The sequence below is a fragment of the Schizosaccharomyces pombe genome, assembly GCF_000002945.2.
Source record: "Schizosaccharomyces pombe strain 972h- genome assembly, chromosome: I".
In the NCBI taxonomy this organism is placed as follows: Eukaryota; Fungi; Ascomycota; class Schizosaccharomycetes; order Schizosaccharomycetales; family Schizosaccharomycetaceae; genus Schizosaccharomyces; species Schizosaccharomyces pombe.
The window spans coordinates 1816482-1840319 of NC_003424.3; the positions used below are offsets into that span (position 1 = coordinate 1816482).

Here is a 23838-nt window from a genome sequence, read left to right on the forward strand (position 1 = left end):
GGAAGTACTTTCACACTAACGAAAACCATACTGTAAACAAACAACAATATTTCGCTGTCGTCGTCGTTAGCAATACCTAACTTTGTATCAATGCTTTCGAAGAGACTCCGCTGAAGTTAAGATCCTCTAGTTTGTCTTTTTCTTTAAGCTTGACAACTACCTCATTAATCCATGAGTCTATTCACTTTTGTACAGATACGGGTGTTTCCCTTTCTCCAGCGACATTTGTTCTTTCTTCAACTTTCTTTGACATTAATTGGTTTATCATGGATTTTTATACTTCCTCGAAATGAAATTATTGATCGTCTTCATGTCTCAGAAAGTGCTCTTCTGCCTGGGCAAGTGAATACTTACTTTGAAAATAGGTATTCAAAAACTGTTTCATCATCTTTAACGGCAGCAAATACATGGTCCCATTTGGATGCAAGTGTGGGCACAAACACAATGTATGATGATCTAGAGCAGATTTTTACTGCTATGGGACTTCCCACTCAGAAACAAAACTACTCAATTAATATTCCCGGATCGGAGTTTAACGGCTCGAATTTTATTACAACTTTACGTGCTCCTAGAGGTGATGCTACTGAGTCTCTACTCCTATGTGTCCCTTGGAAAGATCATATTGGGCAATATAATGAGGCCGGCGTTGCTTTAGCCATTAGTTTATTGAAATACTTCCAGGGATGGTCTCTTTGGTCGAAAGACATCATCTTGGTTATTTTTGATGATCCTGTTTATGGTCCATCGAGTTTTCTCACGTCTTATTTTGACCAAACGACGCCATATATATCTTACACACCATTGAAAATTCGTTCTGGTTCCATTCAAGCTGGTTTATCGCTTGAGCTAGTTACTACTGAAAATAACTCGGACGTGCTTGAAGTCCTTTACCAAGCTACCAATGGACAGTTGCCCAACCTTGACCTTTTCAATACTATTTCGAGAATCTTTATGCAACATTTTAATTATCCATTACGACTACAAGGATATGATTTCCATGCTAATTCGGGGTCCTCATACACATCCCGTCTAAAATCTTTGTGGATGGGTATGTTGACACAAGCAGTTTCGAATGTTACTAGTGCGCATGCACTATTTCCTCAATATAGAATTGACATGTTGACCTTGCGAATGAAAGTGAAAGACCCGTTTTCATTTGACATGTTTAGATTTGGTCAAGCCATTGAAAGCACATTTCGATCTCTTAACAATCTTCTTGAACACTTGCATCAATCTTTTTTCTTTTACTTCATCCTAGATCATTTGCATTTTATTAGTATCGGAAATTATATGCCTTCCATTTTAATTCTGGCTGCTAGTTTCATGCTCGGAGCTTACCGACATTGGATCAACCATGAAAAAAAAATAGATCTTTGGAGACCATTTTCTTTTTGGCTTTTTAGTATTTTTTGTACGATCGCCGCATATTATTTGGTATCTTCTTCTACTAAGATAACCGTTTTTATATTCCTCTATTTAATGCTCACTTTTATTGGTATTATCTTTTCAACTTTTATGACGAGTGAAGACGCTGAACTGGTTCTTTCTTACGATTTAATGTCAAAATCCCTTTTCATTTCCGTAGTGAGTACGTTAAATTTTTCTCTTTCTTTTGTTGTTGCAATTTTGCTTGTACCATTACAGTTTATTTCATTTAGATTTAATCGACGTCTTTCGTTACTTTTCGCAGTCTTGACATACTTTTCTACATTTATATTCCTTTGTTCTCTGTCTAAAATTTTGAATGGACCTTTGGTACCATTTTGGTTGTGGGCAAAAGAATATGAGTTGTTCAACTCTTGGTTAATGCCATCCGTGTTTATGATTTTAGTTTTACCTGAAATCATATTCTCAGTTACAAGTTTTTTTTCGCTTTGGAATGAACCGTCTGTGAAAACCAAGACAAAGACTTTGTGAGGGACTAAAAGGTACTATTGTATGAGTACTTATCATTATTTATTTTACGAACATCATTAAAAACTGTCTATAAAAAATATTACCGCAGAATTGTTACGTTCGCGGAAAGCTTTTAGAGGTAGAAATGCATTTCCGCTAGTTAATTTTTATTGAATTGACGTTTTCTAATAATTTATATTTTTCGATATTGAATGGCATTGATTAATGCTCGTAAATTTTTAAACTCATACAGACTTAACGAAATGAAAATCAAAATGCTGGTCATTAACATGTATACTAAAAATCGATTGATCAACTTAGAGGGTCGAGATAGTTAAGGACTTGATATCGAGATATTCAGAAATACCGTACTTGCTGCCTTCACGGCCAAATCCACTTTCTTTGACTCCACCGAAAGGTGAAAGAACGTCGGAAACAAGGCCGGTATTACAACCAACCATGCCAACTTGCAATGCTTCTCCAACACGGAAGACGCGAGAAATGTCTTTGGAGAAGAGATAACCTGCTAAACCAACTGGGCTGTCATTAGCCCAGGCGACTACCTCGTCCTCTGTGTCAAATTTGAACAAAGCGCCAACAGGACCAAATGTTTCTTCCTCTGAGATTAACATTCCTTGTTTAGCGTTAATTATAACGGTGGGCTCAAAGTACATAGGACCTAGGTTGGAAGCCACTTTACCACCGGTAACCACAACACCGCCCTTTTGAACAGCATCCTCAACATGTTGCTTAACCTTGCTAATTGCCTTCTCACTAATAAGAGGTCCGTGGGTGACGCCAGCATCCAAACCGTAACCCAGTTTGAATTTGGAGACACGTTCCGTGACAAGATCAACGAAGGCGTCGTACACAGAGGAATGCACATAGATGCGGTTTGCACACACACAAGTTTGTCCACTGCCACGAAACTTACATGCCATTAAAGCATCAGCAGCCTTTTCCAAGTCAGCGTCCTCAAAGACAATGAATGGAGCATTACCACCAAGTTCGAGGGAAAGCTTCTTTAAAGTGGATGACGATTGCTTTGCCAGGATTTTGCCGACATTGGTGGAGCCGGTGAAGGAGACTTTGCGGATCAATGGGTTGGTGGTCAACTCAATTCCATGCTCGCTGGGAGAGTTAGCAGTAACCATATTTAAAACTCCAGCTGGAACACCAGCACGTTCAGCCAACTTGGCGAGAGCCAAAGCGGTGAAGGGGGTTTCAGCGGCCGGGCGAATAACTACAGTACAGCCGGCGGCCAAAGCGGCGCCCACTTTTCGAGTTATCATGGCGGCGGGAAAGTTCCAGGGAGTGATGATACCAACTACACCGACGGGTTGTTTGATCGTAATGATCCGGTTTTGGGGATTGGAAGACATTGAACTATCACCAGAGATTCGTAGAGCTTCACCTGCAAACCAGTCAATAAACTTTGCAGCATAAACGACTTCCCCCTTGGCATCTCCCAAAGCCTTGCCGTTTTCCAAAGTCATCATGGTGGCCAAATCATCTGCATTTTCCATAATCAAATCATACCAACGACGAAGAATGGCATATCGCTCCTTGATGTCGCTGTTCCTGTAAGAGAGAAACGCTTCGTGCGCAACTTTGATGGCTTTTCTCGTTTCCTCCACGGACATATCTGTCACTGGAGCCAGAGTCTCGTTCAAACCTGGGTTTTCCACGTCAAACGTCTTTCCCGACGCAGCGGTTACCCATTTTCCACCGATGTAACTGCGAGCGGGAAATTCCTCTAAATCAAACAGACTGAGATCTTTGATGTTTGTACTTAATTTCGACGATGTACTCATATTGGCAGCAAAACTACGGTTTCTGCAATTCCTTTTTAGCAAGCTCAGACCAATTGGTGATTTTCTATCAAGTCCACTCCTGATCAGCTTGGGCAAAGAATTGCTCTCATATATATACCTAGGAATGCTCTGAATCAAACTTGTCATCTCTTTCACTTACTTGGGATCTCGGTAAGCCAACATAGACAGCAAACGGTCCACGAGGGCAGCCCTTATCATCCAAGGTAACGCCGAATTGCGAAGTTTGCAACGAGTAATAGTGAAGTTAAAAAGTGGCTTATCAGATGATACCGATATCGTATACGACGTTCTTCTACATTACTGAACGACGTTGGAAAGCACTGCAAAGTGATTGAACTAATAGAGACAATAAACTTAGAAGAAAAATACAAATTTATTTCACTCGATTGTAAATATATATCCATTTCGTAGGATTCTTTTTATTGAACTTGAATTCCTCCGTTGGATTTTATCGATGTCCTTTCTTTATTTACATACAGTAGATCAGATATTGATTTCAAAAAACCAACCGATTGATTGGTTTTTTTCACTGTTTACATTCTTCAAGTTTTATATACACGAAAAATTTATAGCCCTTGTTAAAAAATGATTTTACAAATGTTCAAGCATTCTAATAAACTAGCTGCTATTTTATAAATTCAAAATCATTTTAGCATCAGTTTAGAAATGTCTGAACCTTTTGCCTCGTTTAGATAATTTTCATAACATCTCAAACACTTGTGTTCGCTCCTTCTAGCATCTCGCTGTTTCAATAAATTTTTAACTTCTCATATTCGCTCTTCAAATGATAGTCACTGTGTACACCTCCATGACATATCAATCAAACCATGCTCAAGTATTTTAAAAAAAAAAATTTCATTCAAGTTACAACAAAAACTTATCAAATGACTAAAAATACTTACGAATTTTGCAATGGTTAGTCCCTTTGGTCCGTCGTTTATATTCTCGTTGCGCGAATTGATTCCCAACCAGGCGAAGATCCATTACTTATCTGTCAAGATATAACATCCACCATATAATAATGCATCTTATCTTTTATACACAACGCAGCTTTGCTAACTAATTTAACAGGTGTCTCATCCTACACTAAAAAATTAGAAGTACAAAAAAGATCAAAACTTAAAACTCACTTACTCAATTACTCACATTATTAATTTATTCACAAATATAGTTAGATTAGATTATCAGTTTGTACAATTCTTTTTTTTATTAACAAATCGTAATAAATAACATTTAAAAAAACGAAGGTAAAATAGCAGTAGCGCTTAAAGAGAAATAAAGAAAAAAAAGTTTCAACCCAAATGAGAGAAAGGACTTAACAAAAACGTATACAAAGTTTCCAAACTGCTTCAAAAATGCACCTCCTTCTGGTGAAAACAAACTGCATTTTTCAAACAAACAAGTTAAATCCTTCAAGACCAATATTCATACGTTTAAAAAAAATTAGGTTTAAAGACAACACACATCACATAATGTCCAAAGCAAAGAACGGCGGCTCTGTGCGAAATAGGATTCCAAATAATCACTGTCAATGCAAAGAACAAAATAGACAGACAGAAATTCGAATCTATAAAAATTCGATCATAAACAAGCCTGTAACATCGTCTAATAAGGACAATTTAAAGAAATTTGACCGTAAGGACGGATTACAAATTAACAAAAGTAGCGTTCAAGCAGATATTAAAAAAATCCCCTACGTCCCAAATCGCAATCATTAGGGAACTTAGTAAAAAACGAAGACACCGGATCCAGAAGTGATGCCAACAGTGCAACCACTGCCACCATTTTGGAAAGCACCGTTCTCAAATACACAGGTACCACTAACAGAAGCGCCATCAGCGCCGACAATCTTGACATTGTAATTGGCAAGTTGAGAAGTCAAGGGGTTTTGAGAGATGGACAACCAAGTAGTACCATCAGTCATACCGGCACCAAAGACAAGAGGAGACCAGTTACCATAGTCACCGCTAGAAGTACCCCATTGACATCCTTGTTCAGCAGTATAGCCAGCCTTGTTAACATAGTATTGAGCAGAAGTACCCTTGCCTTCCCATTGGAAGTAGTTAGCGTTATCAGTGACAGATAAAGGAGAGGTAGCACCGCCACCAACATAGGTAGGAATAACCATGTTCTCACTTCCAGGGTAATCGGTTTGGCAAATGGCAACACCTTGGCCAAGTGTGTTTTGAACAGAAGCAGTGCCAACACCGTTTTCACAAAGGTTATCGTAAGCAGTATTAGTACGGTAAAGCTTACCGCCCTTACAAAGCAAACCACCACGGGTTTCACCGTCAGAAGGTTGAGTACTAGGCCATTGAGTCTTCAACATACCGGGTGAGCAAGCATAAGAGCAGTAGGCACCCTCAACGCAAGAGGAACCAGCACCATCACCAATTTGGATACCGGAGTAACCACCATAACCAAGGTAATCCAAAGCAACAACACCGCTTTGGTCAGAAGGGAAATCAGTGCAATCGTAAACACCGTCTTGGAAACCACCAGAGCTACTGCCAGTGGAAGTAGCAGAAGCAGCAGCAGAGGAAGTAGTAGAAGAAGCAACTTCGCTAGAGCTAGCAACAACACTAGAGGAGGTGGGAATGACGCTAGAAGAGGCAGCAGCGGAAGTGGCAGAGTCAACTACAGCGCTAGAGCTGACGGGAGTTACTGAAGCAGCGACGGAGCTAGAAGCAACGGGAGTAACTGAAGCGGCAACCGAGCTAGAAGCAGCGGGAGTGACAGAGGCAGCAACCGAGCTGGTGGTCTCAGCGTCTCCAGCAGCAGTAGCAGCCTCCTTAGCAGCGCCGTTAGTAGAAATGGCGGAAGCAGCAGCCTCAAGAGTAACGGTGGTATAGGCGTAAACCTTAGAGGTAACGACGGACACATCACGCTTGTTAAGCAAGTGATGAGGATGGCGGAAAGGGGCGGCCAAAGCGCCAGTGGTAAGAAGAGCAAGTGCTAAAGTTTCGAAAAAACGCATTTTGCTAAATTATACACAAAAAAGATATATGGATAGATAGATAGAGAAGGTTTATATGTGTCTAAAATTCAAGGAACGAACGAAGAAAAATTCTTTAAAACGATAGTAGATGAGACAAGTCAAGAAAAGAAAGTTTGCTTGAATGTATCTCTGGGTATATAGGAATACAGGCCGGTATCCAACTATTAATATATTATAACAGCTAGCTGTAGATTTCTAATGACGGTTGTTGGTAAACGACAGGCAGGTTTGGTAGGGAGAGGGCCTGTTTTTACCTATCGCGGAAGCAGTCACAACGCGTCACGGAACCGGTGAAACTTGGACAATCGAGACCGCAACTTTATATTCCACGTACGACTAAATGATTGGTGGAGTAATATATTTAATTAATTTATTAAGGTGAGGCTTTGCAATGGGCTAGAGCTCGCTAAACTACGATACCAAGTGCAGTAAGTACTCTGTAAGAGCTTCTACCGTTTGCTGAGGTGGTACCGTTTTCTTTTGTTTAAAATAAACCCTGTTTATACGTGAAGCAAATAGAGCTTCTTTTGATATTGTTTTTTTCAAAATCTCCTTGATTTACGTTTTTAAGAGGTTAAAGTTTCTTTGTTTACTAATTTTCTCAATTAATTAATCATGATTTCATTTACCACATCATAGTTTTCTTTATCGATAATTTAATTAGCGTACACCCCAACTTTACTTTTAAAACCTCGTTTAATATGGCCATCTTCTTGACGTCGTAAAGCTTAGTTATCGATCTCGTTTTTACGTATCGTAAAATGACGTTCCAAAGAAGCTTACGGGATGGTTTTCATCGGCTAATCAATTTCTATTTTTATCCATCATACCACGATACCGTAGTACACAATCTTGCGTTTTCAACATCAGACTACATTTACTTTAAACATTTAACGGATCGGAATGATGACGCGCTGCTTAAGGTAGATCAAACCATAAACAAAACAAATCGTTTCATATTCAGGAAGCTGAAAATACTATGCCCTTCATTTCTTAACTATAGTTTCATTAATATTTATTGTTTTGGACCATATACCATGGTTGGAGAAGAATTCCTTTTCTTCTAGACCAACTGATGGTCTATTACATATTCAGATATGAGCAATACTTTAACTTGACGAAATTGATATATAAGTATATTCTGAATTGTTGCAAGTCAAGAATTTTCGGTACCCTGCATGGAAAACTTTGCACACGAGTAGATTAACGTCTTTTTCCTTTGCTTAGTTTGAAAGGAGCTATAGAAAACTGCATTATTTTACACAGTGACGTTTAGCATACTTACAGTCCATTTGGTTAACGACACGTTATTCTTACATGGTAAAAAGAGAGACAGCATATTCTTATTGCCTTACTAATGTAAATTCATACCGGAAATTTTACCAAATGGCGATTTCTTAATTGCTGAGGTGGCCAGCAGAAATCGTCTTTTCATTATTCTGGAATCAAAACACATTCTTTGAATTGTTCACTTTTCTGTTGCCTTGAAATCTTGGTCTTCTTAGTTGACTGTTTCATCAAGGTTGCTCCAAATTCTTTGTGATTTATTGGTAAACTCGGGCATTTTATTGAGTATGTTGGAGGTGGAGGTGGAATCAGATAACAAACATTTAGTTGCAGATGAACTAATTGCTTTACAATCAATCTATCCCGAAATACACTTGGATGGTAATAACTATGGTCGGCTTAACATACCAGTTAATACAGAGAGCGACTATTTCCTTTCCTTTAAGTCTCCCGATGAATCTACGCTCACAGATACAATCGTAGTGAGGCATTTCCCGGATTTAGTCATGGAATTCTTTCTTCCTGAAGCATATCCTTTTAACTCTCCTCCAACCTTTTTTTTGAAATCTTCATGGCTCCCTTTGAAACAAAAGCGTGTTTTAACCTCTTCCTTAATTAAGCTGTGGAATGAAATTCACGATTGCGTTTTATTCGACGCCATTGAACACGTCCGTTCGATTGCAACAATCGCTTTTCATCTTCCTACTGAAATGGTATTTCCAGGCGGTTTTGATGACTTAAAAAAGGAAATTCTTGCTTTTGATAAAAATGCAAAACTTTTGGAATTCCAGATTCGAAAATTTCAATGTAACGTCTGTTTTGACGAATTCAATGGTACTGATTGTTTTCAGCTTACTCGCTGTGGTCATGTGTCATGCCAATCTTGTTTACGAGATTATTACACTATGTGTATTCAAGAAGGCATGTTTTCCCAAATAAAGTGTATAGATTTGGATTGTGGAAAGGACGCACCAGTACTTACCTTGAAAGAATTAGAATCAATAGTGGGCGTTCAGTTGACTAATAGATATAAGGAACTAGAGGAAAAAAGAAGATACGAAAATGACTCCAATATTATATTTTGCCCAAGATCCTTTTGTCAAGGTCCTTCGAAACGCGATCCCGGACAGAAACTTGCCATTTGTCAGAAATGTGATTTTGCTTTTTGCTCCTTCTGTCAAGCTACGTGGCATGGTGATCTATCCCCATGTAAGTTGGAAGGTGACTCAAAGAAGCTGGTTGAAATGTATTTAAATTATCAGGAAAATGAGCCGGAAAAGGCTTTGGAACTGGAAAAACGCTACGGTAAACGGATTATAGACAGACTTGTTGAACAAGTAAAAAATGATGAGGAGGCAGAGAAATGGGTTTTGTTAAATGGCCAGCGTTGCCCAACTTGCGATAGAGTCGTTGAAAGGATTGATGGATGCTGTCATATGAATTGTCTTTGTGGAACCCACTTTTGCTTTCTTTGTGGCGCATATCTGATGGAACAAAATCCATACAAACATTTCAACGATCCTGTCAGTTCATGCTATGGTATGTTGTTTGCTTCTGCCGCAGAAAAACAGCGTTTTTCGGAAAACTGGACTTGAAAACTCTATTTGTGCAAGATCCTCTTATTAATTTATTTATGTATTTTGGAATGAAATTTTTATACAGTCACTTAACATCAGGTGCTTCCTTTGATGAGTGAAGACTTTGCATAAATGCTCTCACAACTGAAAAATCCTCAGGAGAAAAACTGTAATCTGCATTCTCTATAGATTGATTTTTATTTTCATCAGCTGGCTCATTTGTGTTTGAATGGTCTACTTCCAAATTATCATTGGATAGTTTAGGGTACGTGTAGCCTTCTTGAGGATTATACTGAGGAAATTTCTCAATTTTAGTCAGCGCCTTTTGAAAACAGTAGGTTGCATTTAACTAGACGTTAGCTAAGGACTTTTCAACCAAGAAAGGCATACCATTCTTGTAGCCAGTAGAGTATACGCATTTGGTGCCATATAAATATTCTCATTGCAAACAAAATAAACCGTTAGTGGTTTAACTAGTAAAAGTTAATTGCTGTTCCGACTTTCATAAAAGAACCATTTTAAATATACCCTCATTTTCATTAAGTCTGTTTTGCTTCTGTATAACCCACAAAAATGGAGGGCGCTCATGTATAATTACAAATTGAATACCAGTCAGTCGCTTGAGTTGACTATTTAAATCCCCCAAATCTAGTGCATTGAATTGTGATTGCATTTTTAACATCTCGTTGTTGGACTTGTGACTATAAAAGGGAGATTGAGAGAAATACTCGAGAACTAAGTTTTCTATATTAGCAAAATTACACGCAACAAATTGGAAGTTGTTTGCTGCTTTATCAACTAATTACATCTCTTTAAATTTTTTTCTCTTCGAATTGTACAGAGTCTATTTTAAGAGGGCATACTGCGCAAACAAAAAATGTTAAACTCACCATTCTCTGTTCGTAAACCACCCATCGACTGAACCCATTCAGGCATACGCCACTGTATGCTAGTTAAATCAACTGAAGGAGGTGCTCCAGAGGCCATTTTCAAGGTACTTTTTTGATATTAACAAACGGGGAATGTTTAATGTAGGTGAACGTTGAGCAGACCGAGTATGGATGGTGAATAGTCTAGTGTTGCTAGTGGGATGGAATTAAATACAAGCTGTGTTACATTGCAGCTGGATTGTAAATATTAATTGCATATTACCTTTTTAACTGACTTAAAGATTGGGAAATCGAATTAATTGCTTTATGAATGAGAAACTCAATGAATTCAAGGGTTACACCTACATTTTTATAAACCAGTTTTGAAATTAATCGTATTATGTTCGCAAATAGAAGTTATTCAAATAAAAATATTACTCGACAGCTTTTTCCCTATATTCTCAATAATTGGATTGAACTATTTGTGTTGTTGAAACAAACAACATTCATTCTCTAGCTAGAAATTTATAGACAAAAAAATGAATCACTATTTAAAAAAATAAAAATAAAAACGAATATCATATTCTACAATTACTTATCGCTGAACTGAAAAAATATTTATAATATTATCTACTCAAGTAACCAGTATTGAAAAAAAAAACTAAAAGCATTTATTGACTTAAAAAATATTTCGTGCTTCCATTTTAATAAATATTAATTCAATTTTTTTCATTCATTAGTTCAATGACTTAATTATTATTATTATTATTATTGCTATTATTTTTTAAAAAAGGGAAGCGATTAATAAACAGTAAGAAAAATATTAGGAAATGAAAATTTTTTTGAGTTAATTTTAAACAAACAGTCGGAACTAAATCTCAAATTAATCAAGCAAATAGTCATATTTGGTATGCGGACTGTCGAAAATTATAGTATATAGTGAAAACGAGCATCCTTGTCATCTTTAGGCTGCTCAGATAAATCGATGGTAGAACTTGAAGCCAAAGACTTTTGCTTCTTGGAGTTCTGATGCTTCAAGAAGAATATATTCACAACATGCAATACAGTGGAGATAAATATAGCTATTAATGAAGTCAAATGGCCAGCAATGTATTTTGGTGGGTAACGGTAAATTTGTCCGGCCAGGATTCCAGAAGAGTTGGCAATTGCAAGTTGTAAACTAATTGCAGTAGCACGTTTGTAATGAGGTGCAATGTTTGCACTTAACCATGTAACATTAAGCCCAGCACCTGTATAGACGCCGACTGAACAGAGGTAGCATGCAAAGTAAAGAACAGATTTATTATTTTGGCAAGCCAACAACAGAATGTATCCAACTATTGGAAAGATGTTGCCAATAATTAAGATTATGCCACGGTGATGGAAACGATCAGAGAGAAATGATGCGGCAATATAAGTTGCAGCTCCTAAAATGTAAACAGGAATAGTCATATACTGTACAGAAAGCGAGGTATATCCCATACCACTGATGATGGCCGGTAAAAAAGTGCTAAATCCGTATAAGCATGTGTCCTGTCCAAATTCAGAAAGGGCATAAAGATATACTTTAAAATCGGTGAAGGCTGATTTCACACCTTTCCAGTCAAAATGTGCTGCTTCAAGATCTGCAGCTCTCTCCAGTTGTCGTTTACGCATCATCTCCTGGTGAGTTTTGGAAAGAAACCATGCTTTTGTAATATCGTTTGGAATGATAAAATAAACTGCCACACCACATACAAATCCTATTAATCCTTCAATTATGAAAAGCCATCTCCAACCAGCGAACCCGCCTACCCCGTCCATATGCAAAACTGCATATGCGAATAGACCACCAAATGCACCTGACAAAGCAGAAGATGCAAACAAGTAAGCAATTCTAGGTGCCAATTCTACTCTTGAATAAATCATTGTAAGGTAAAGAGCTAAACAAGGAAATAAACCAGCTTCACAAAAACCTAGTACTAAGCGTGCTGCGAGCAAACCACCAAAATTGTGACAGAATCCAGTAAAAATTGTCGTAAGTGAATAAGAAATAACGATAAAAGCTAACATGCGTTTTGGTTGTACTTTCTTCATCAATAGCGTAGTTGGCATCTCAAACAAAATAAATGTAACATAGAATACGCTTGCAATGATGTTAAACTGATCCCCCTTTAATTTCAAATCTTCGGGAAGCCCCGCAACTTTAGCATTACCGATATTACTACGGTCTAAGAATGCTACAAGGTATAATATCATGATTGTAGGAGCCAAAACCAAATCCAACCTAAACAGCAACGAATCTCTTTCCGACTTTGTCAAATGTGTATTTTCAATGGAAATTGGACTAGCAGTGTTAGAACGGCTGATGACTTTTTCACTTTCATCCGCTTTGGTAAAGATGCTGCCATTGCTCTTATTACTGCTAGTGTGACTTAAAGACTTCATATTTTTTTTTTTTTTGAAAACGAAAAACGACGACCTTAAAACTTTTTCGTATGTAAGTTGTCTTTTTATAAAAGGTAAATTAAATGCAATATAATTAGGGAATTAGTAGGATATAAGTGAAACTACTAGGGATCAATCGAATGGTTAATGTCAATCTGATACAAATGATTTTCGCAGCGATATTAAGTTTTGGGTTTTTCGCTTAAGTGAAGGTGAATTAGTGAAAACCAGTATTAGAAAAGGTACCGCGAAATTCCAAAATCTGAAAGGAAATACAATTCCCCAAGCTATTAAGGAGAAGAAAAAAAAGATGAATATATGGATGTTGATGACCGATCTCAAAGCAGTGAGCATTTTTCGTCGAGCCATGTACAGTCAATATATAACCCGGCTGATCGGTTGAGCATGCATCCGGATATCTGGAAATAGCTTGCAATGATTGAATATTAGTTCTAAAAAATAATATGATTGGACAACTTATGCCTCGGTAAATATAAAGGCTGAAATTGATTAGATCATTGTAAAGCCTTTTATTCGTTTATTATACGTAGCTTTTTAAACTGCGAACACAAAACTGACAAATTTAAGTAGTGGATGCATTTTTTACGGTAATTTAGCATTTTTCCGGCTATCCGGAGAAAGTTTTTCGGAAATCTCGGCCTTATGCGATTTCAAATTTTGGTAAACATTAAGGCGCGGTAGAAATAAATGGAGTTGAACGTATGGAGTGGTATTAAATGTAACGTGGTTATAGATACTTTTTATGAAGAAGTTGCCTCTTAAAAGCTTGATAAAATCTCGTTTTCAGACCCCTCGGCCGGATGGTTTAGGAAATGTTAGATTGAGGTCCTAAACAAACTTAACGTGTAACATGGTTTGGTCTATGAAATGATAATGTCAAGTGAAAGCACTTGAAAAATCATTATTACAGTGAATTTTTTAGTTGAAGATATCTATACTGAGTGATTCTCATTGTACACTTTTCTAAAATATGGAGGTGGCATAAATGCTGAAGACATTGTTTGTGCGCCAGCCTAGGAATAAATAGAGAGCTAACTTTAGTGAATTAGAATTACAAAACAAGATTAAACCGCTTTTTTTTTTAAAAGGTTTTATATTTTTTATATGAGAATCCTTCAGTACTTAAGACATTCTCTGTAAATTAATTCGTAAGTCTTAGTAATGTTTGCGACGTTTGTACATTCATCTACGAGAATTACAATCTCTTATACAATGCATTATACTGTGCTTCGACATTTTTTTAAAGAAAAAATTTAAATTGTATTGCTCCTTAAAAGCTTTGGCTTTAAATAGTAACGGCCAGCTCTAGAAATACAAAACATGAATTAAAAGACATGGAGCGATCTAATGAGGAAGATAATGTATCTATAAAGAAAACAGAGGGAATTATTTTTACAAACGCCGAAAAGAGAGCACTGTTGTAATATCGGATCCAAAACGCAAGACCCGCTGAGCGAGCATACAAAAAGACAGAGCGAGAAATTCCTGGTCCCAAAAATGATCAGGACGACAGGCAAAAAATTCATTTTGCGAAGGAAATTTCACTCAGTAAGAGAAATGATTTGCGATTTTTGTGTAATATTACAGAAAAGGCAATAAACGATAGCAAAGATATGGAGTTTAAGCTGTGGCACCATACAAACGATCACCAATGTCACCGACACCAGGAACAAGGTAACCCTTGGCATCAAGAGACTTGTCAACAGCGCCGATGACAAATTCAACACCGGGGATGTTGGAAAAGCGAGTCAAGGCTTGCTCACTAGCCAAGACACTGACGAAAATGATGTTCTTGCAACCCCATTCTTGAAGAGTGGTAATAACTGCGTTGGCAGTACCACCGGTAGCCATGACGGGATCAAGGATAACGGCAGTATCGGTGGACTTCTTGGGAAGCTTGTTATAGTACTCAATGGGTTGAAGAGTGCTCTTCTCACGGAAAATACCAATGTGGTAAATTGGAACATCAGGAAGTACCTTGGAGAAGGCGCTCATCATGGACATACCAGAGCGAAGAACAGGCACAATAGAGACAGAGGGACTCTTCAATGTCTTGGTAGACTCATAAGCCAAGAAACGAGAGATCTCATCGACGACAGAGCGAACTTGAGAAGGCTTAAGAGAGCGATCACGAAGAATAGCAATCTGCTCGTTAACAACAGGGTGGGAAGAAATTGTAATGTTGCTCATTTCTTCGACGGTACGAATGGCAGAAACGGTGGTAGTAGTCGACATTTTATAGCTAAGAGATAATTATCGGATTTAGATACTGAAGTTTAGGGATATCCGAACGTAAACAAAACGACTTGGGTGTTGTGCAAAACAATTAAACAAGCTTCAGGAGGAATTGAGCACGGAAATTGCTTAAAAGAATTTTAAATGATGAATAGAAAACTCTTGAATTTGATGTTAAATTGCCAAGTCTTTGCATCGTATTTATACCATTTTCTCTCTCAATATTCTTCACCCTCGGTGAGACCGCGGGCTGCAATCACACGCTAGCCTCGGGAAGATATCGGTACTTCCAAGCTTACGATATTACTTCATGGGCAAAATCCACTTAAAGTATCGTTAAACTGCTTTAAACTTCCTTAGTAGAAATTAATGTCTTTTGGCAAAAACGTTAGCGAGCCCAGTTGCGAAAGGAAGTAGTCCGCGGGTATGCCACGGCAAAGTATGTTGATACTTATGGCGCCTAGCGGTTTCATGTATTGCATCTCACTTTCTGGCATTGCTGTCTTAAATTTTTTCTATATATTGAATTACCTCTCTTTCTTTATATCCTTCTGTTTCTCTCACTATTCGATAGAATTGACACTGCTCCTGTGGAAATCATTCAAGAGCTCTCTATCTATACACGTTTGGTAGAAGAACTTATATATATACATACTTAAGGAGATTTCAATTTTCTTTTTTACATTATTTCATTTACTCTCGAGTCTCAAGAAGATTGATTTCATTTTACGTACTTGGATTCCCAGTGTGAATTTTGTTTACTTCGTTTCTGTTGAACGAGAATCGTATTGTCTAATCTTATTCACTTAATTGCATCATTTCAATCCAACATGAGTACAGAGACCGTTGCCAAGCTTTTGTCTTTGCAAGATATTCGTTACAAGGCCCAAAAAGTGTTACAAAAGGCCGAAAGTCAGTCCTTAAAGTCTTTTTTGTACGACCCCTCTAAACTTCCTGAAGTTGCCGATTTTGTCGTTTCTGTAATCCAAGCTGATTTTAAGGGCAAGTATTCCACCATTCCTCCTCATGGACGGTGGCAGCATTTTGAGGTTGGCAATGTCCCTCGATTGAGCCAACTCGTCAGTAAATGGGAAAAGGAGGGTGTTGATTCTTTGGAAATTTGCAAAAGAGTTTTGGACGTTACTTTCGTCAGTGTCTTGCTTGACGCCGGTGCTGGCGACGTGTGGAAGTACACTGATGGAAAAGAGGCCTATGGCCGTAGTGAGGGATTGGCTGTAGCAAGCTTACGTTGCTTTGAAAGCGGACTATTTTCTTCAAACCCAGATTTTGTTTATCAAGTGGATGGAAAGGCTCTTCAAGCTTTAACTTCGGAAAAGCTAGGTGCCGGTTTCCAGGTTACTGAACAAAACCCATTAGCTGGTGTGGAGGGTAGAGCGACTATTCTTCGTTCTCTTGGAAAGCAGCTTGGTTCTGGGAGACCCAGTGATTTTGTTGGTCGTATATTCCCCACTGGCGATTTCTCCAAAGGATTAAATGTTTTGGAATTGTGGTCTGAGCTTCAAACCCTTCTTATCCCTATTTGGCCGGTTCGTACTTCATTTGAAGGACAAAATTTAGGTGATGCTTGGTACTTGTCCACCATTGATGCCATTCAACCCTTCCACAAGCTTACGCAATGGCTTACTTACTCCCTACTTATTCCCTTTAAATCTCTTCTCAAAGTCCCCGTTGTCAACGAGGAACTCCTTACTGGATTGCCAGAGTACCGAAACGGTGGTTTGTTCGTAGACTTGGGAGTTCTGACCTTGCGTCCCGAGTTTTCTTACGCTACTGAGTACGAACCTAGTAGCGTAACCATTGTGGAGTGGAGAGCGATGACAGTTGTTTTACTTGACAAGCTTTTAGCATTTGTAAATGAGCGCTTGAAACCCGAGTTGAGCGAGCCTTTGTCTCTCGCACAAATGCTTGAAGCTGGAAGTTGGAAGTCTGGAAGAATCATCGCCAAAAAATTACGTCCTTCTACTGCAGGTAGTCCAATCCTGATTAAAAGTGATGGTACCTTGTTTTAAAGATTCAAGTCCTTATAGTTCTAAAGACCATTGTAATTATTATCCCTCTTTCTATAAAAAGCTAGGAATTGGATTTATCATATTAATGGCGTGTCTTTTGCCATGTTGGCTTCCTGTTGATTAGAGTTTGTTTAATACTTATATCTTTTATGTGCAAAAATTCCTTAGATTTGTAAAGCAATGCTGTAATGTCTTTCGATGTGTATGTCTACTATGAATAATCCGCAATGTTGATATTGTAGCCTAAACATGCTTTCAATGTATTTTACTATTTTCCAATACAAACACGTTATTTATACATTAATTTGCTAAAAAAGTCTGAAAGAGCTACATTTAGTATGGGGCATACCCAGATGAATATGGTAAGGCAAAAATGAGAAAGCATTTAATAATACATGGATTTATTATTATTTAAATTTTTTTTATCTAATTTACTAGACTATAGCCATTCTAAACAAGCCAGCAAAAATATTATTTTTTTTTTCATTTAATAAAAAATAAATGTTTTAAATTTAAAAACGACTCGTCCTTCTTTTATCTTGAACATAAAAATAATTTTGAATTTTTCAACCAATAACTTGATAAAAATATACATATATATAAAATAAAATATAATAAAGTCTACTGGACAATATTCATGACTTTCATATTTAATATACAGTCTGATCTGTAAACTGTCAGACATGAATCAGACATACCAGTTAAATGATTGATTCCATATTTTTACTCTGTATTGTTAAATTTGTATTTATTTATCATATTTATTTTTTTAAATGTTTTGTCTATATCTAATAGAGAACAATTGAAAAATCTGTTCTAGCAGCAAGTAAGATTTGAACGACTGTATACCTCGTTACTAGAATCTTTCAGTACTACATAAAAAGAATGTATTGCAATAACCAATTTACTGCACTCAGCGTAAAGTCAAGAACATTTCAGGGTTGTCAATGAAAAAAAAAAGAAGAATTTTTTTATTCTCTACATTAATAACATACTGAAAATGAAATACTAATTAGTTCAGCTTGTATACATTGATTCCGTCTATGCAATGTCTACGCAAACTGGTGATTGCAGGCCTGGTTAACCTTAAATTCGTTACACAATTCCAGTGAGCCTATATGGAAGTCAACCTTAATTCGATTAGCGTGACACGGATTATTATTTTTATATCCTACGTAAAAAAGAATTTCGAACTAGAATGTGTGGCAAACGCCTTCACTACTGACTATTACGAATTGTATAAATACAAAGCCGTGGAAATAGAAACCATCTTTTCGATCGTTCTTTGAATACTTGTAAGAATGATGTTCTATTCTTTTCCTGTAAATGGGAATATTTGCTTACTGACATCAACCAATTCCAATTGTTTACATTACAAAAAAATTTTTTTTCTTCTAAACAATGACTTGCGTCGGCTATTGCCCGCGGTAGCGCCGCTCGAGAACATGCGTGCACGACCCTTCCCCGCGACTTCGTAAGGTCTAAGAAGGCGCAACGATGTAAACAAGGTATTGTTTTCGGTTCGCTGACGAGGAAGTGCCCGCGGCAAGTCCGCGTGGTATCTGGTATCATGCGAGCTAGCGCTTTCATTGATAGTATCTGGAAGGCTATAAATAAGGGAGGAAATCCATACGGTTCAACATCAATTGCAAAGGTTTCATTCATTACTTTAGCTGCCTTACTCAATTCACTTTGTTTAAAGGCTAATTTTGTGAAACGAATTTCTTTCTACCCATTGAACATTCGTTTGTCATTTTTCTTGTTGTTTTACTTATCCGTTTTCTTCAATTACTAAATTAGAACTAATTCAATATGCTTGCCACTGAACAAAGCCGTCCTGCAGAGTGCAATGGCGCTCATGCTCACGAGAAGACCGAAGAGGTTAAGAAGCCTCTTTACTCTCGTCCTGTCGTCTTGACCACCTATCCCTCTCAATCTAGAATTGATCCTTTCCCCATGAACTGGGGCGCTGCCACTGCTGAGGAACGTGGACCTATTACTGTCGCTCGCTCCATTGAGACTCTTCCTCATCGCAACGCCGTCGGTGCTCATGGCGGTAGCTACTCCGTTTACAATGCTTTAGCTGTTGCCGGTGGTTTCTTGCCCCCTGATCATCGTCCCAACTTTGAGCTCACTGAGCCCACTTTTGACTTCCCTGAATTGGACAGCTGGCATGATCCCAAGAAGATCGTCGCCATGGATCCCTATGGCCATCTTACCCCTAGCGTCTTCAAGAAGTACTTGGATGAGGGTTACGACGTTCGTCCCACCATTGCCATTACCCGTGCTCATCTCCAAGTCACTGAGATTCAACGTTCTGTTGAAAATGGCTCTTTGCCCATCGATGGTAAGATTGTTCTCAACGAAAAGGGTGACATTGCCGTTACTAAGGTTGCTGTTGAGCCTGTATGGTATCTTCCTGGTGTTGCTGAACGTTTCGGTGTCGATGAAGTTACTCTTCGTCGTGCTTTGTTTGAGCAAATGGGTGGTGCTTATCCCGAACTTATCACCCGTCCTGACATCAAAGTATTCCTTCCTCCCATCGGTGGTTTGACTGCTTACATCTTTGGTCCTCCTGAATACCTTAGCGATACTTCCAAGAGCTTGGCTGTCCGTGTTCATGACGAGTGCAACGGTTCTGATGTCTTCCAAAGTGATATTTGCACATGCAGACCTTATTTGACTTTTGGTATTGAGGAAGCTGCCAAGGAAGCCCAAAATGGTGGTGCTGGTTTGGTTGTTTACTTCAGAAAGGAGGGTCGTGCCCTTGGTGAAGTTGTCAAATACCTTGTTTACAACAAGCGTAAGCGTACTGGTGACTCTGCCGAGAACTACTTCAAGCGTACTGAAGAGTTGGCCGGTGTTCGTGATATGCGTTTCCAAGCTCTTATGCCTGATATTCTCCACTGGTTTGGCATTAAGAAGATTGACCGCATGCTCAGTATGTCTAACATGAAGCATGATGCCATTGTTGGCCAAGGTATCAAGATTTTGAACCGTATCACTATTCCCGATGATCTTATTCCTGAAGATTCTCAAGTCGAAATCGATGCTAAGATTCAATCCGGTTACTTCTCTGAGAAGAAGGTCACTGAGGATGATCTTTCTTGTGTTCACGGTCGTCATTGGTAAGCTTGCCCATCTGTTTTAGACGTCACAGAAGGACCATGTTTATTTTAAATTTCACATACATGTGTTTAATTACCTTCATTGTATAAATTCTCGAAACTTTCTCCAATTCTTCGGTCAGATAAAAAATTTCTCTAGTCACCGTCTTTTATAGAGCTTTTGTCAGATGTTTTTCTGGATGGAATCATTGTCCAGTTACTATGCTTTTTATTTATAAGTTTGAAAGTTTAGTTAACTTTTTGTTTTCTTTAATACATTTTTTAATCATGTCAACATTTGGGATTTGTAGAAGTAGTAAATTTTTTGTACATGTTGTAGAATTGGATAAGAACGAAAACAGCTAGTATGTAAAAAAAACGAAAATCCCAAATTCCGTTGTTTGTTTGATATAGTAATATTTATAGCATTTTAGTTTCTAAAGATTTTTGATAATCTTTTACATTTGCTTTCACATACATTCGCGCTACTACCATACATCATATCCCGCTTTCTTTAATTGCTTCCCCACAGACTCAACCAGCGGGGCCTTCTTCTCGCTTAATGTCGATCGGAGCTTAATCGTATTTAACTCGCATTAACTCTTGATCCTTGTGTAATCACGCATGGATAGAATTGTATATGATCGTTTTATCCCTATAAATCAAAAAGTACCTGGAAAGAAAATCGTATAATGTTGAGAGGGATGTACGCAGATACATTAACAATGAACAAATTTTAATTTAAAATTGTACAATTTCCATAACTTTTTCGTCCCTTGATTAGCATGTATTGTTTATGTTACTCATTTCTCTACACGTTTGTGAATGAATGACTTAGATGTATTCGTAGTACTACGTATATATGTCTTTGATGATGAGTTATCCCTACTTTATACTAAGTTTAAAAATCTCTTTTTTAATATTAAGATTCTTTTGCGAAAAAGTTAGCTTGGCGATACAAGAGTGATGGTGTGTTCAATGACCAGCAAATGCAAAAGCTTTACAATTTTAACGATTAATAAAAATTAGTGAGAAAAGCTTTATGTAATCTTGTTCTTAAATTAATTCAACATTGCTGAAACTCACAAATTCTTTTATTGCAAATATCTGTCGGCAGTGTTGGATACTGATGTAAGTGGTGATCACCGATATGTTTTTTTTTTTTTTTTTTTTTTTTTTTTGCCAGGTGTTTTGAGGGGATACACTGAAACACTACAATTACTTACTCAACTACACCTCCTGACATAAAACAAGCCAACTCAGAAAGCATTGTTCGCCCGTTCCGTTTCAAACGAGTATGCAAACATAAACTTGCTGTATTGCATTTTTTTCCAACATATTCGTTTTAGTCATCACTTACCCTTCAATATGTATCAGCGAGTATAGCATCGATTACTTTTCAACAAATGACTCATCAATAATAAAGGATTCAACAACCGCTATCGCTTTGTTTACCATCGCAAAATTTCGCATCGCTCCGAATCTCTTTTTTTTAACTGTCCGTGTCGTAAACCCGTCCCTGTTCTTACGCCAACAGTATCAGATAGACTTCTTTCGGCAGACGAAAATCCGAGTAAGCACCTTATCAATATTACGGAGGTATGAGTCCAACCCACAAATTTATTGATACTACCAGGTTTCTCTAGCGAGCTCTACTGATTTTAACCGTAATTACGCTAATAGTTGCTCCAAGGTGCTTTTGCCCGGAGACCAGAATAGATAACCATTGTTAAGGAAACCTATATATTTATTGAGCGAGAGTCGTTGTCTGATATAAATTCCTTCTATTACCTACATGGTGGAGAAATTTCAAGTAGGAAAGAATGGGCGAAGTGGAACGGACGCGTCAGTCATCCTCGTCTCTATTAACATTTAAAAGGAAACGTGCTCTTGAAGCGTGCGACTCTTGCCGTAAGCAAAAAACGAGATGCCTGGCAGGTTCTGTTGAGGATGAAAACCGCGCGTGCTTAAGATGCCGCTCTTTGAACATGGATTGTAGCTTGGCTGATCCAAATCACTTTATACGAAAAGTGGAAAATGACAATATGGATGCTATTAGCGCGAATATCAACTCAAAACTAGAAAACAGGTATGAATATATTTGTTTTATTCTTAAGACTTTTTAAAAACCCATTCCTCTTACTGTAGTCTTGTTGTTGTAATACCATCTTTCAAACTAACAAATTTACTAAACTGCTTATTATAGACTCAAGGTATTGGAGAAGGCCATCAGTTCTATCACAAATTCTCCTATTGCAGGCCAGATTTCCCTCAAATCCGAAAAAGACGTTTTCCTCCAGGGTTTACTCTCCATGGATGAAATCGAATTGCTCTTGGAAATTTTTATAGAGCGCTATGGTAAGCGCTGGCTCTCTGTCGACTACAGTGCTTCCCAGTACATGGAACTACTATACACAAAATCACATTTGATGCTTGCAACCGCTTGTCTCATTGCTTTAAGACACAATCCCTCTCTGAAAGCTAGGATTTACACGGACGTACTAAACATCGTGGACCGCCTTATCTCAGAGGAATTGCTCACTACTTCACCTTCCCTACAGTTTTTCGAGGCTGTATCTATGCTAACCCTTTATCGACCGCTTCGGCTTTCCCAAAAACAAGATCTCTGGCTCCTCAGCGGGTTTGCTTTGCAACACAGAACGCTTTCGAGCACCAAGGGATGGTTCAACGGTTTTGCGGGATCTAGCGCTACACTAACTTATCTCGATATCGTTCCCGCAAGAACGTGGAATCACCTCTGCCATGGTCATTTGGTTATGTGCATGGGATATCGTCGTCATGCTATGTTGGATGAAAATACTTTTGATGATTGTCGTAATATATTAACAAATACTAAGGCTAATGAATTTGACGGAAACATTTTGGGAATGCTCTCTGTATACTCCATGCTATACAGAATGCTGCGATCCCCTACCCTCGATTTGGATTATGCAATATTTCAGCTTGAAGAATGGCGCAAGGAATGGTGTCATCTTTGGGAACAACCCGAGCCGCAATATTCTCGGATTGCCTATTTTTATTCCTACAATGTCGTTTACGAGGCCAGCATCCAAACAGCTACGGATGGTAATGACTTTGCGAACATACCGCGGTATGTTAGCATGGTGCAAAGTTATGCGCTAAAAACAATTGATGCAATTTTTGAATTGTCAGCTTACGATATGTCTCGTTGCTCCGATCATGTCTTGTTTCACGCGGGTTTTGCATCTGCAAGTTTACTGCGATTGATTTACGCTGCAAAAACAAAGGAGGTAGACACTTCTATCGTCCAGCCTAAAGTTTTGAATGACCTTGTAACTAAAATATGGAAATGGTTGCTTGTTATCAGTGTCGACCAATATCATTTGGCTACAAAGTTTGCTAATTACCTGAAGGAATATCAAAAAACCGTTAATGAAGGCACTGCTGAAAGCACCTGGTTTAAAGGACCACTGCGACCTGTTTCAAGCACTACGTTACAAGCTCTTAAACCGTACAACCTTGGAGTCGCTACTGTGGAACGTGGCTAATCTTTGCCCCATAGAGCCCGCGTTTG

At 38.0% G+C, this 23838-nt stretch overlaps 11 protein-coding genes and 14 long non-coding RNA genes across 25 annotated transcripts; 12 read left to right on the forward strand and 13 right to left on the reverse strand.

Annotated features, from left to right (window-relative positions):
- The first annotated feature begins 17 nt into the window (after positions 1–17).
- Positions 18–2077, forward strand: gaa1 (GPI-anchor transamidase complex subunit Gaa1). The gene has a single exon (NM_001018932.3). It carries the CDS (start codon positions 172–174, stop codon positions 1915–1917), a length of 1746 nt encoding a protein of 581 aa, NP_593498.1. The 5' UTR covers positions 18–171; the 3' UTR covers positions 1918–2077.
- Positions 494–768, reverse strand: SPOM_SPNCRNA.2822. The gene has a single exon (NR_192190.1). It is a non-coding gene; the product is annotated as a non-coding RNA (long non-coding RNA).
- SPOM_SPNCRNA.2823 lies at positions 1512–1847 on the reverse strand. Its single transcript, NR_192191.1, has one exon. It is a non-coding gene; the product is annotated as a non-coding RNA (long non-coding RNA).
- ssd1 (putative succinate-semialdehyde dehydrogenase) lies at positions 2001–3791 on the reverse strand. Its single transcript, NM_001018933.3, has one exon. The coding sequence runs from the start codon at positions 3708–3710 to the stop codon at positions 2214–2216; it is 1497 nt and encodes a 498-aa protein (NP_593499.3). The 5' UTR covers positions 3711–3791; the 3' UTR covers positions 2001–2213.
- A 353-nt stretch (positions 3792–4144) lies between these two features.
- Positions 4145–4541, reverse strand: SPOM_SPNCRNA.2824. The gene has a single exon (NR_192192.1). It is a non-coding gene; the product is annotated as a non-coding RNA (long non-coding RNA).
- SPOM_SPNCRNA.2825 lies at positions 4218–4892 on the forward strand. Its single transcript, NR_192193.1, has one exon. It is a non-coding gene; the product is annotated as a non-coding RNA (long non-coding RNA).
- A 27-nt stretch (positions 4893–4919) lies between these two features.
- On the reverse strand, positions 4920–6949 carry psu1 (beta-glucosidase Psu1). The gene has a single exon (NM_001018934.3). The coding sequence runs from the start codon at positions 6706–6708 to the stop codon at positions 5455–5457; it is 1254 nt and encodes a 417-aa protein (NP_593500.1). The 5' UTR covers positions 6709–6949; the 3' UTR covers positions 4920–5454.
- Positions 6950–6992: 43 nt separating this feature from the next.
- On the forward strand, positions 6993–7216 carry SPOM_SPNCRNA.2826. Its single transcript, NR_192194.1, has one exon. It is a non-coding gene; the product is annotated as a non-coding RNA (long non-coding RNA).
- Positions 7217–7490: 274 nt separating this feature from the next.
- Positions 7491–8149, forward strand: SPOM_SPAC1002.20 (uncharacterized protein; the record flags this gene model as incomplete). The annotated part of the gene is made up of 1 exon (NM_001018935.3): positions 7491–8149. The coding sequence occupies one exon, from the start codon at positions 7491–7493 to the stop codon at positions 7794–7796; it is 306 nt and encodes a 101-aa protein (NP_593501.1). The 3' UTR covers positions 7797–8149.
- On the reverse strand, positions 8005–10637 carry med6 (mediator complex subunit Med6). Its single transcript, NM_001018937.3, has 4 exons — positions 10484–10637; positions 10122–10328; positions 9984–10066; positions 8005–9942 (listed from the first exon to the last, which is right to left on the reverse strand). The coding sequence occupies exons 1-4, from the start codon at positions 10578–10580 to the stop codon at positions 9679–9681; spliced, it is 651 nt and encodes a 216-aa protein (NP_593503.1). The 5' UTR covers positions 10581–10637; the 3' UTR covers positions 8005–9678.
- itt1 (ubiquitin-protein ligase E3) lies at positions 8102–9767 on the forward strand. Its single transcript, NM_001018936.3, has one exon. The coding sequence runs from the start codon at positions 8304–8306 to the stop codon at positions 9609–9611; it is 1308 nt and encodes a 435-aa protein (NP_593502.1). The 5' UTR covers positions 8102–8303; the 3' UTR covers positions 9612–9767.
- Positions 10638–11130: 493 nt separating the features above from the next.
- On the reverse strand, positions 11131–13237 carry tna1 (nicotinic acid plasma membrane transporter). The gene has a single exon (NM_001018938.3). It carries the CDS (start codon positions 12887–12889, stop codon positions 11390–11392), a length of 1500 nt encoding a protein of 499 aa, NP_593504.1. The 5' UTR covers positions 12890–13237; the 3' UTR covers positions 11131–11389.
- On the forward strand, positions 11663–11927 carry SPOM_SPNCRNA.2827. The gene has a single exon (NR_192195.1). It is a non-coding gene; the product is annotated as a non-coding RNA (long non-coding RNA).
- On the forward strand, positions 12088–12294 carry SPOM_SPNCRNA.2828. Its single transcript, NR_192196.1, has one exon. It is a non-coding gene; the product is annotated as a non-coding RNA (long non-coding RNA).
- On the forward strand, positions 12564–13339 carry SPOM_SPNCRNA.2829. Its single transcript, NR_192197.1, has one exon. It is a non-coding gene; the product is annotated as a non-coding RNA (long non-coding RNA).
- A 788-nt stretch (positions 13340–14127) lies between these two features.
- Positions 14128–15118, reverse strand: urg2 (putative uracil phosphoribosyltransferase). The gene has a single exon (NM_001018939.3). The coding sequence runs from the start codon at positions 15098–15100 to the stop codon at positions 14531–14533; it is 570 nt and encodes a 189-aa protein (NP_593505.3). The 5' UTR covers positions 15101–15118; the 3' UTR covers positions 14128–14530.
- Positions 15119–15623: 505 nt separating this feature from the next.
- Positions 15624–17330, forward strand: urg3. The gene has a single exon (NM_001018940.3). It carries the CDS (start codon positions 15976–15978, stop codon positions 17173–17175), a length of 1200 nt encoding a protein of 399 aa, NP_593506.1. The 5' UTR covers positions 15624–15975; the 3' UTR covers positions 17176–17330.
- On the reverse strand, positions 15891–16382 carry SPOM_SPNCRNA.2830. The gene has a single exon (NR_192198.1). It is a non-coding gene; the product is annotated as a non-coding RNA (long non-coding RNA).
- Positions 16742–16991, reverse strand: SPOM_SPNCRNA.2831. Its single transcript, NR_192199.1, has one exon. It is a non-coding gene; the product is annotated as a non-coding RNA (long non-coding RNA).
- A 1119-nt stretch (positions 17331–18449) lies between the features above and the next one.
- SPOM_SPNCRNA.2832 lies at positions 18450–18731 on the forward strand. Its single transcript, NR_192200.1, has one exon. It is a non-coding gene; the product is annotated as a non-coding RNA (long non-coding RNA).
- Positions 18732–18772: 41 nt separating this feature from the next.
- Positions 18773–20579, forward strand: urg1 (GTP cyclohydrolase II). Its single transcript, NM_001018942.3, has one exon. It carries the CDS (start codon positions 18988–18990, stop codon positions 20305–20307), a length of 1320 nt encoding a protein of 439 aa, NP_593508.1. The 5' UTR covers positions 18773–18987; the 3' UTR covers positions 20308–20579.
- Positions 18908–20490, reverse strand: SPOM_SPNCRNA.2833. Its single transcript, NR_192201.1, has one exon. It is a non-coding gene; the product is annotated as a non-coding RNA (long non-coding RNA).
- Positions 20580–21116: 537 nt separating the features above from the next.
- SPOM_SPNCRNA.2834 lies at positions 21117–22226 on the reverse strand. Its single transcript, NR_192202.1, has one exon. It is a non-coding gene; the product is annotated as a non-coding RNA (long non-coding RNA).
- toe1 lies at positions 21995–23812 on the forward strand (the record flags this gene model as incomplete). The annotated part of the gene is made up of 2 exons (NM_001018943.3): positions 21995–22371; positions 22489–23812. Exons 1-2 carry the CDS (start codon positions 22106–22108, stop codon positions 23810–23812), a joined length of 1590 nt encoding a protein of 529 aa, NP_593509.1. The 5' UTR covers positions 21995–22105.
- SPOM_SPNCRNA.764 lies at positions 22341–23809 on the reverse strand. Its single transcript, NR_151138.1, has one exon. It is a non-coding gene; the product is annotated as a non-coding RNA (long non-coding RNA).
- Positions 23813–23838: the final 26 nt, after the last annotated feature.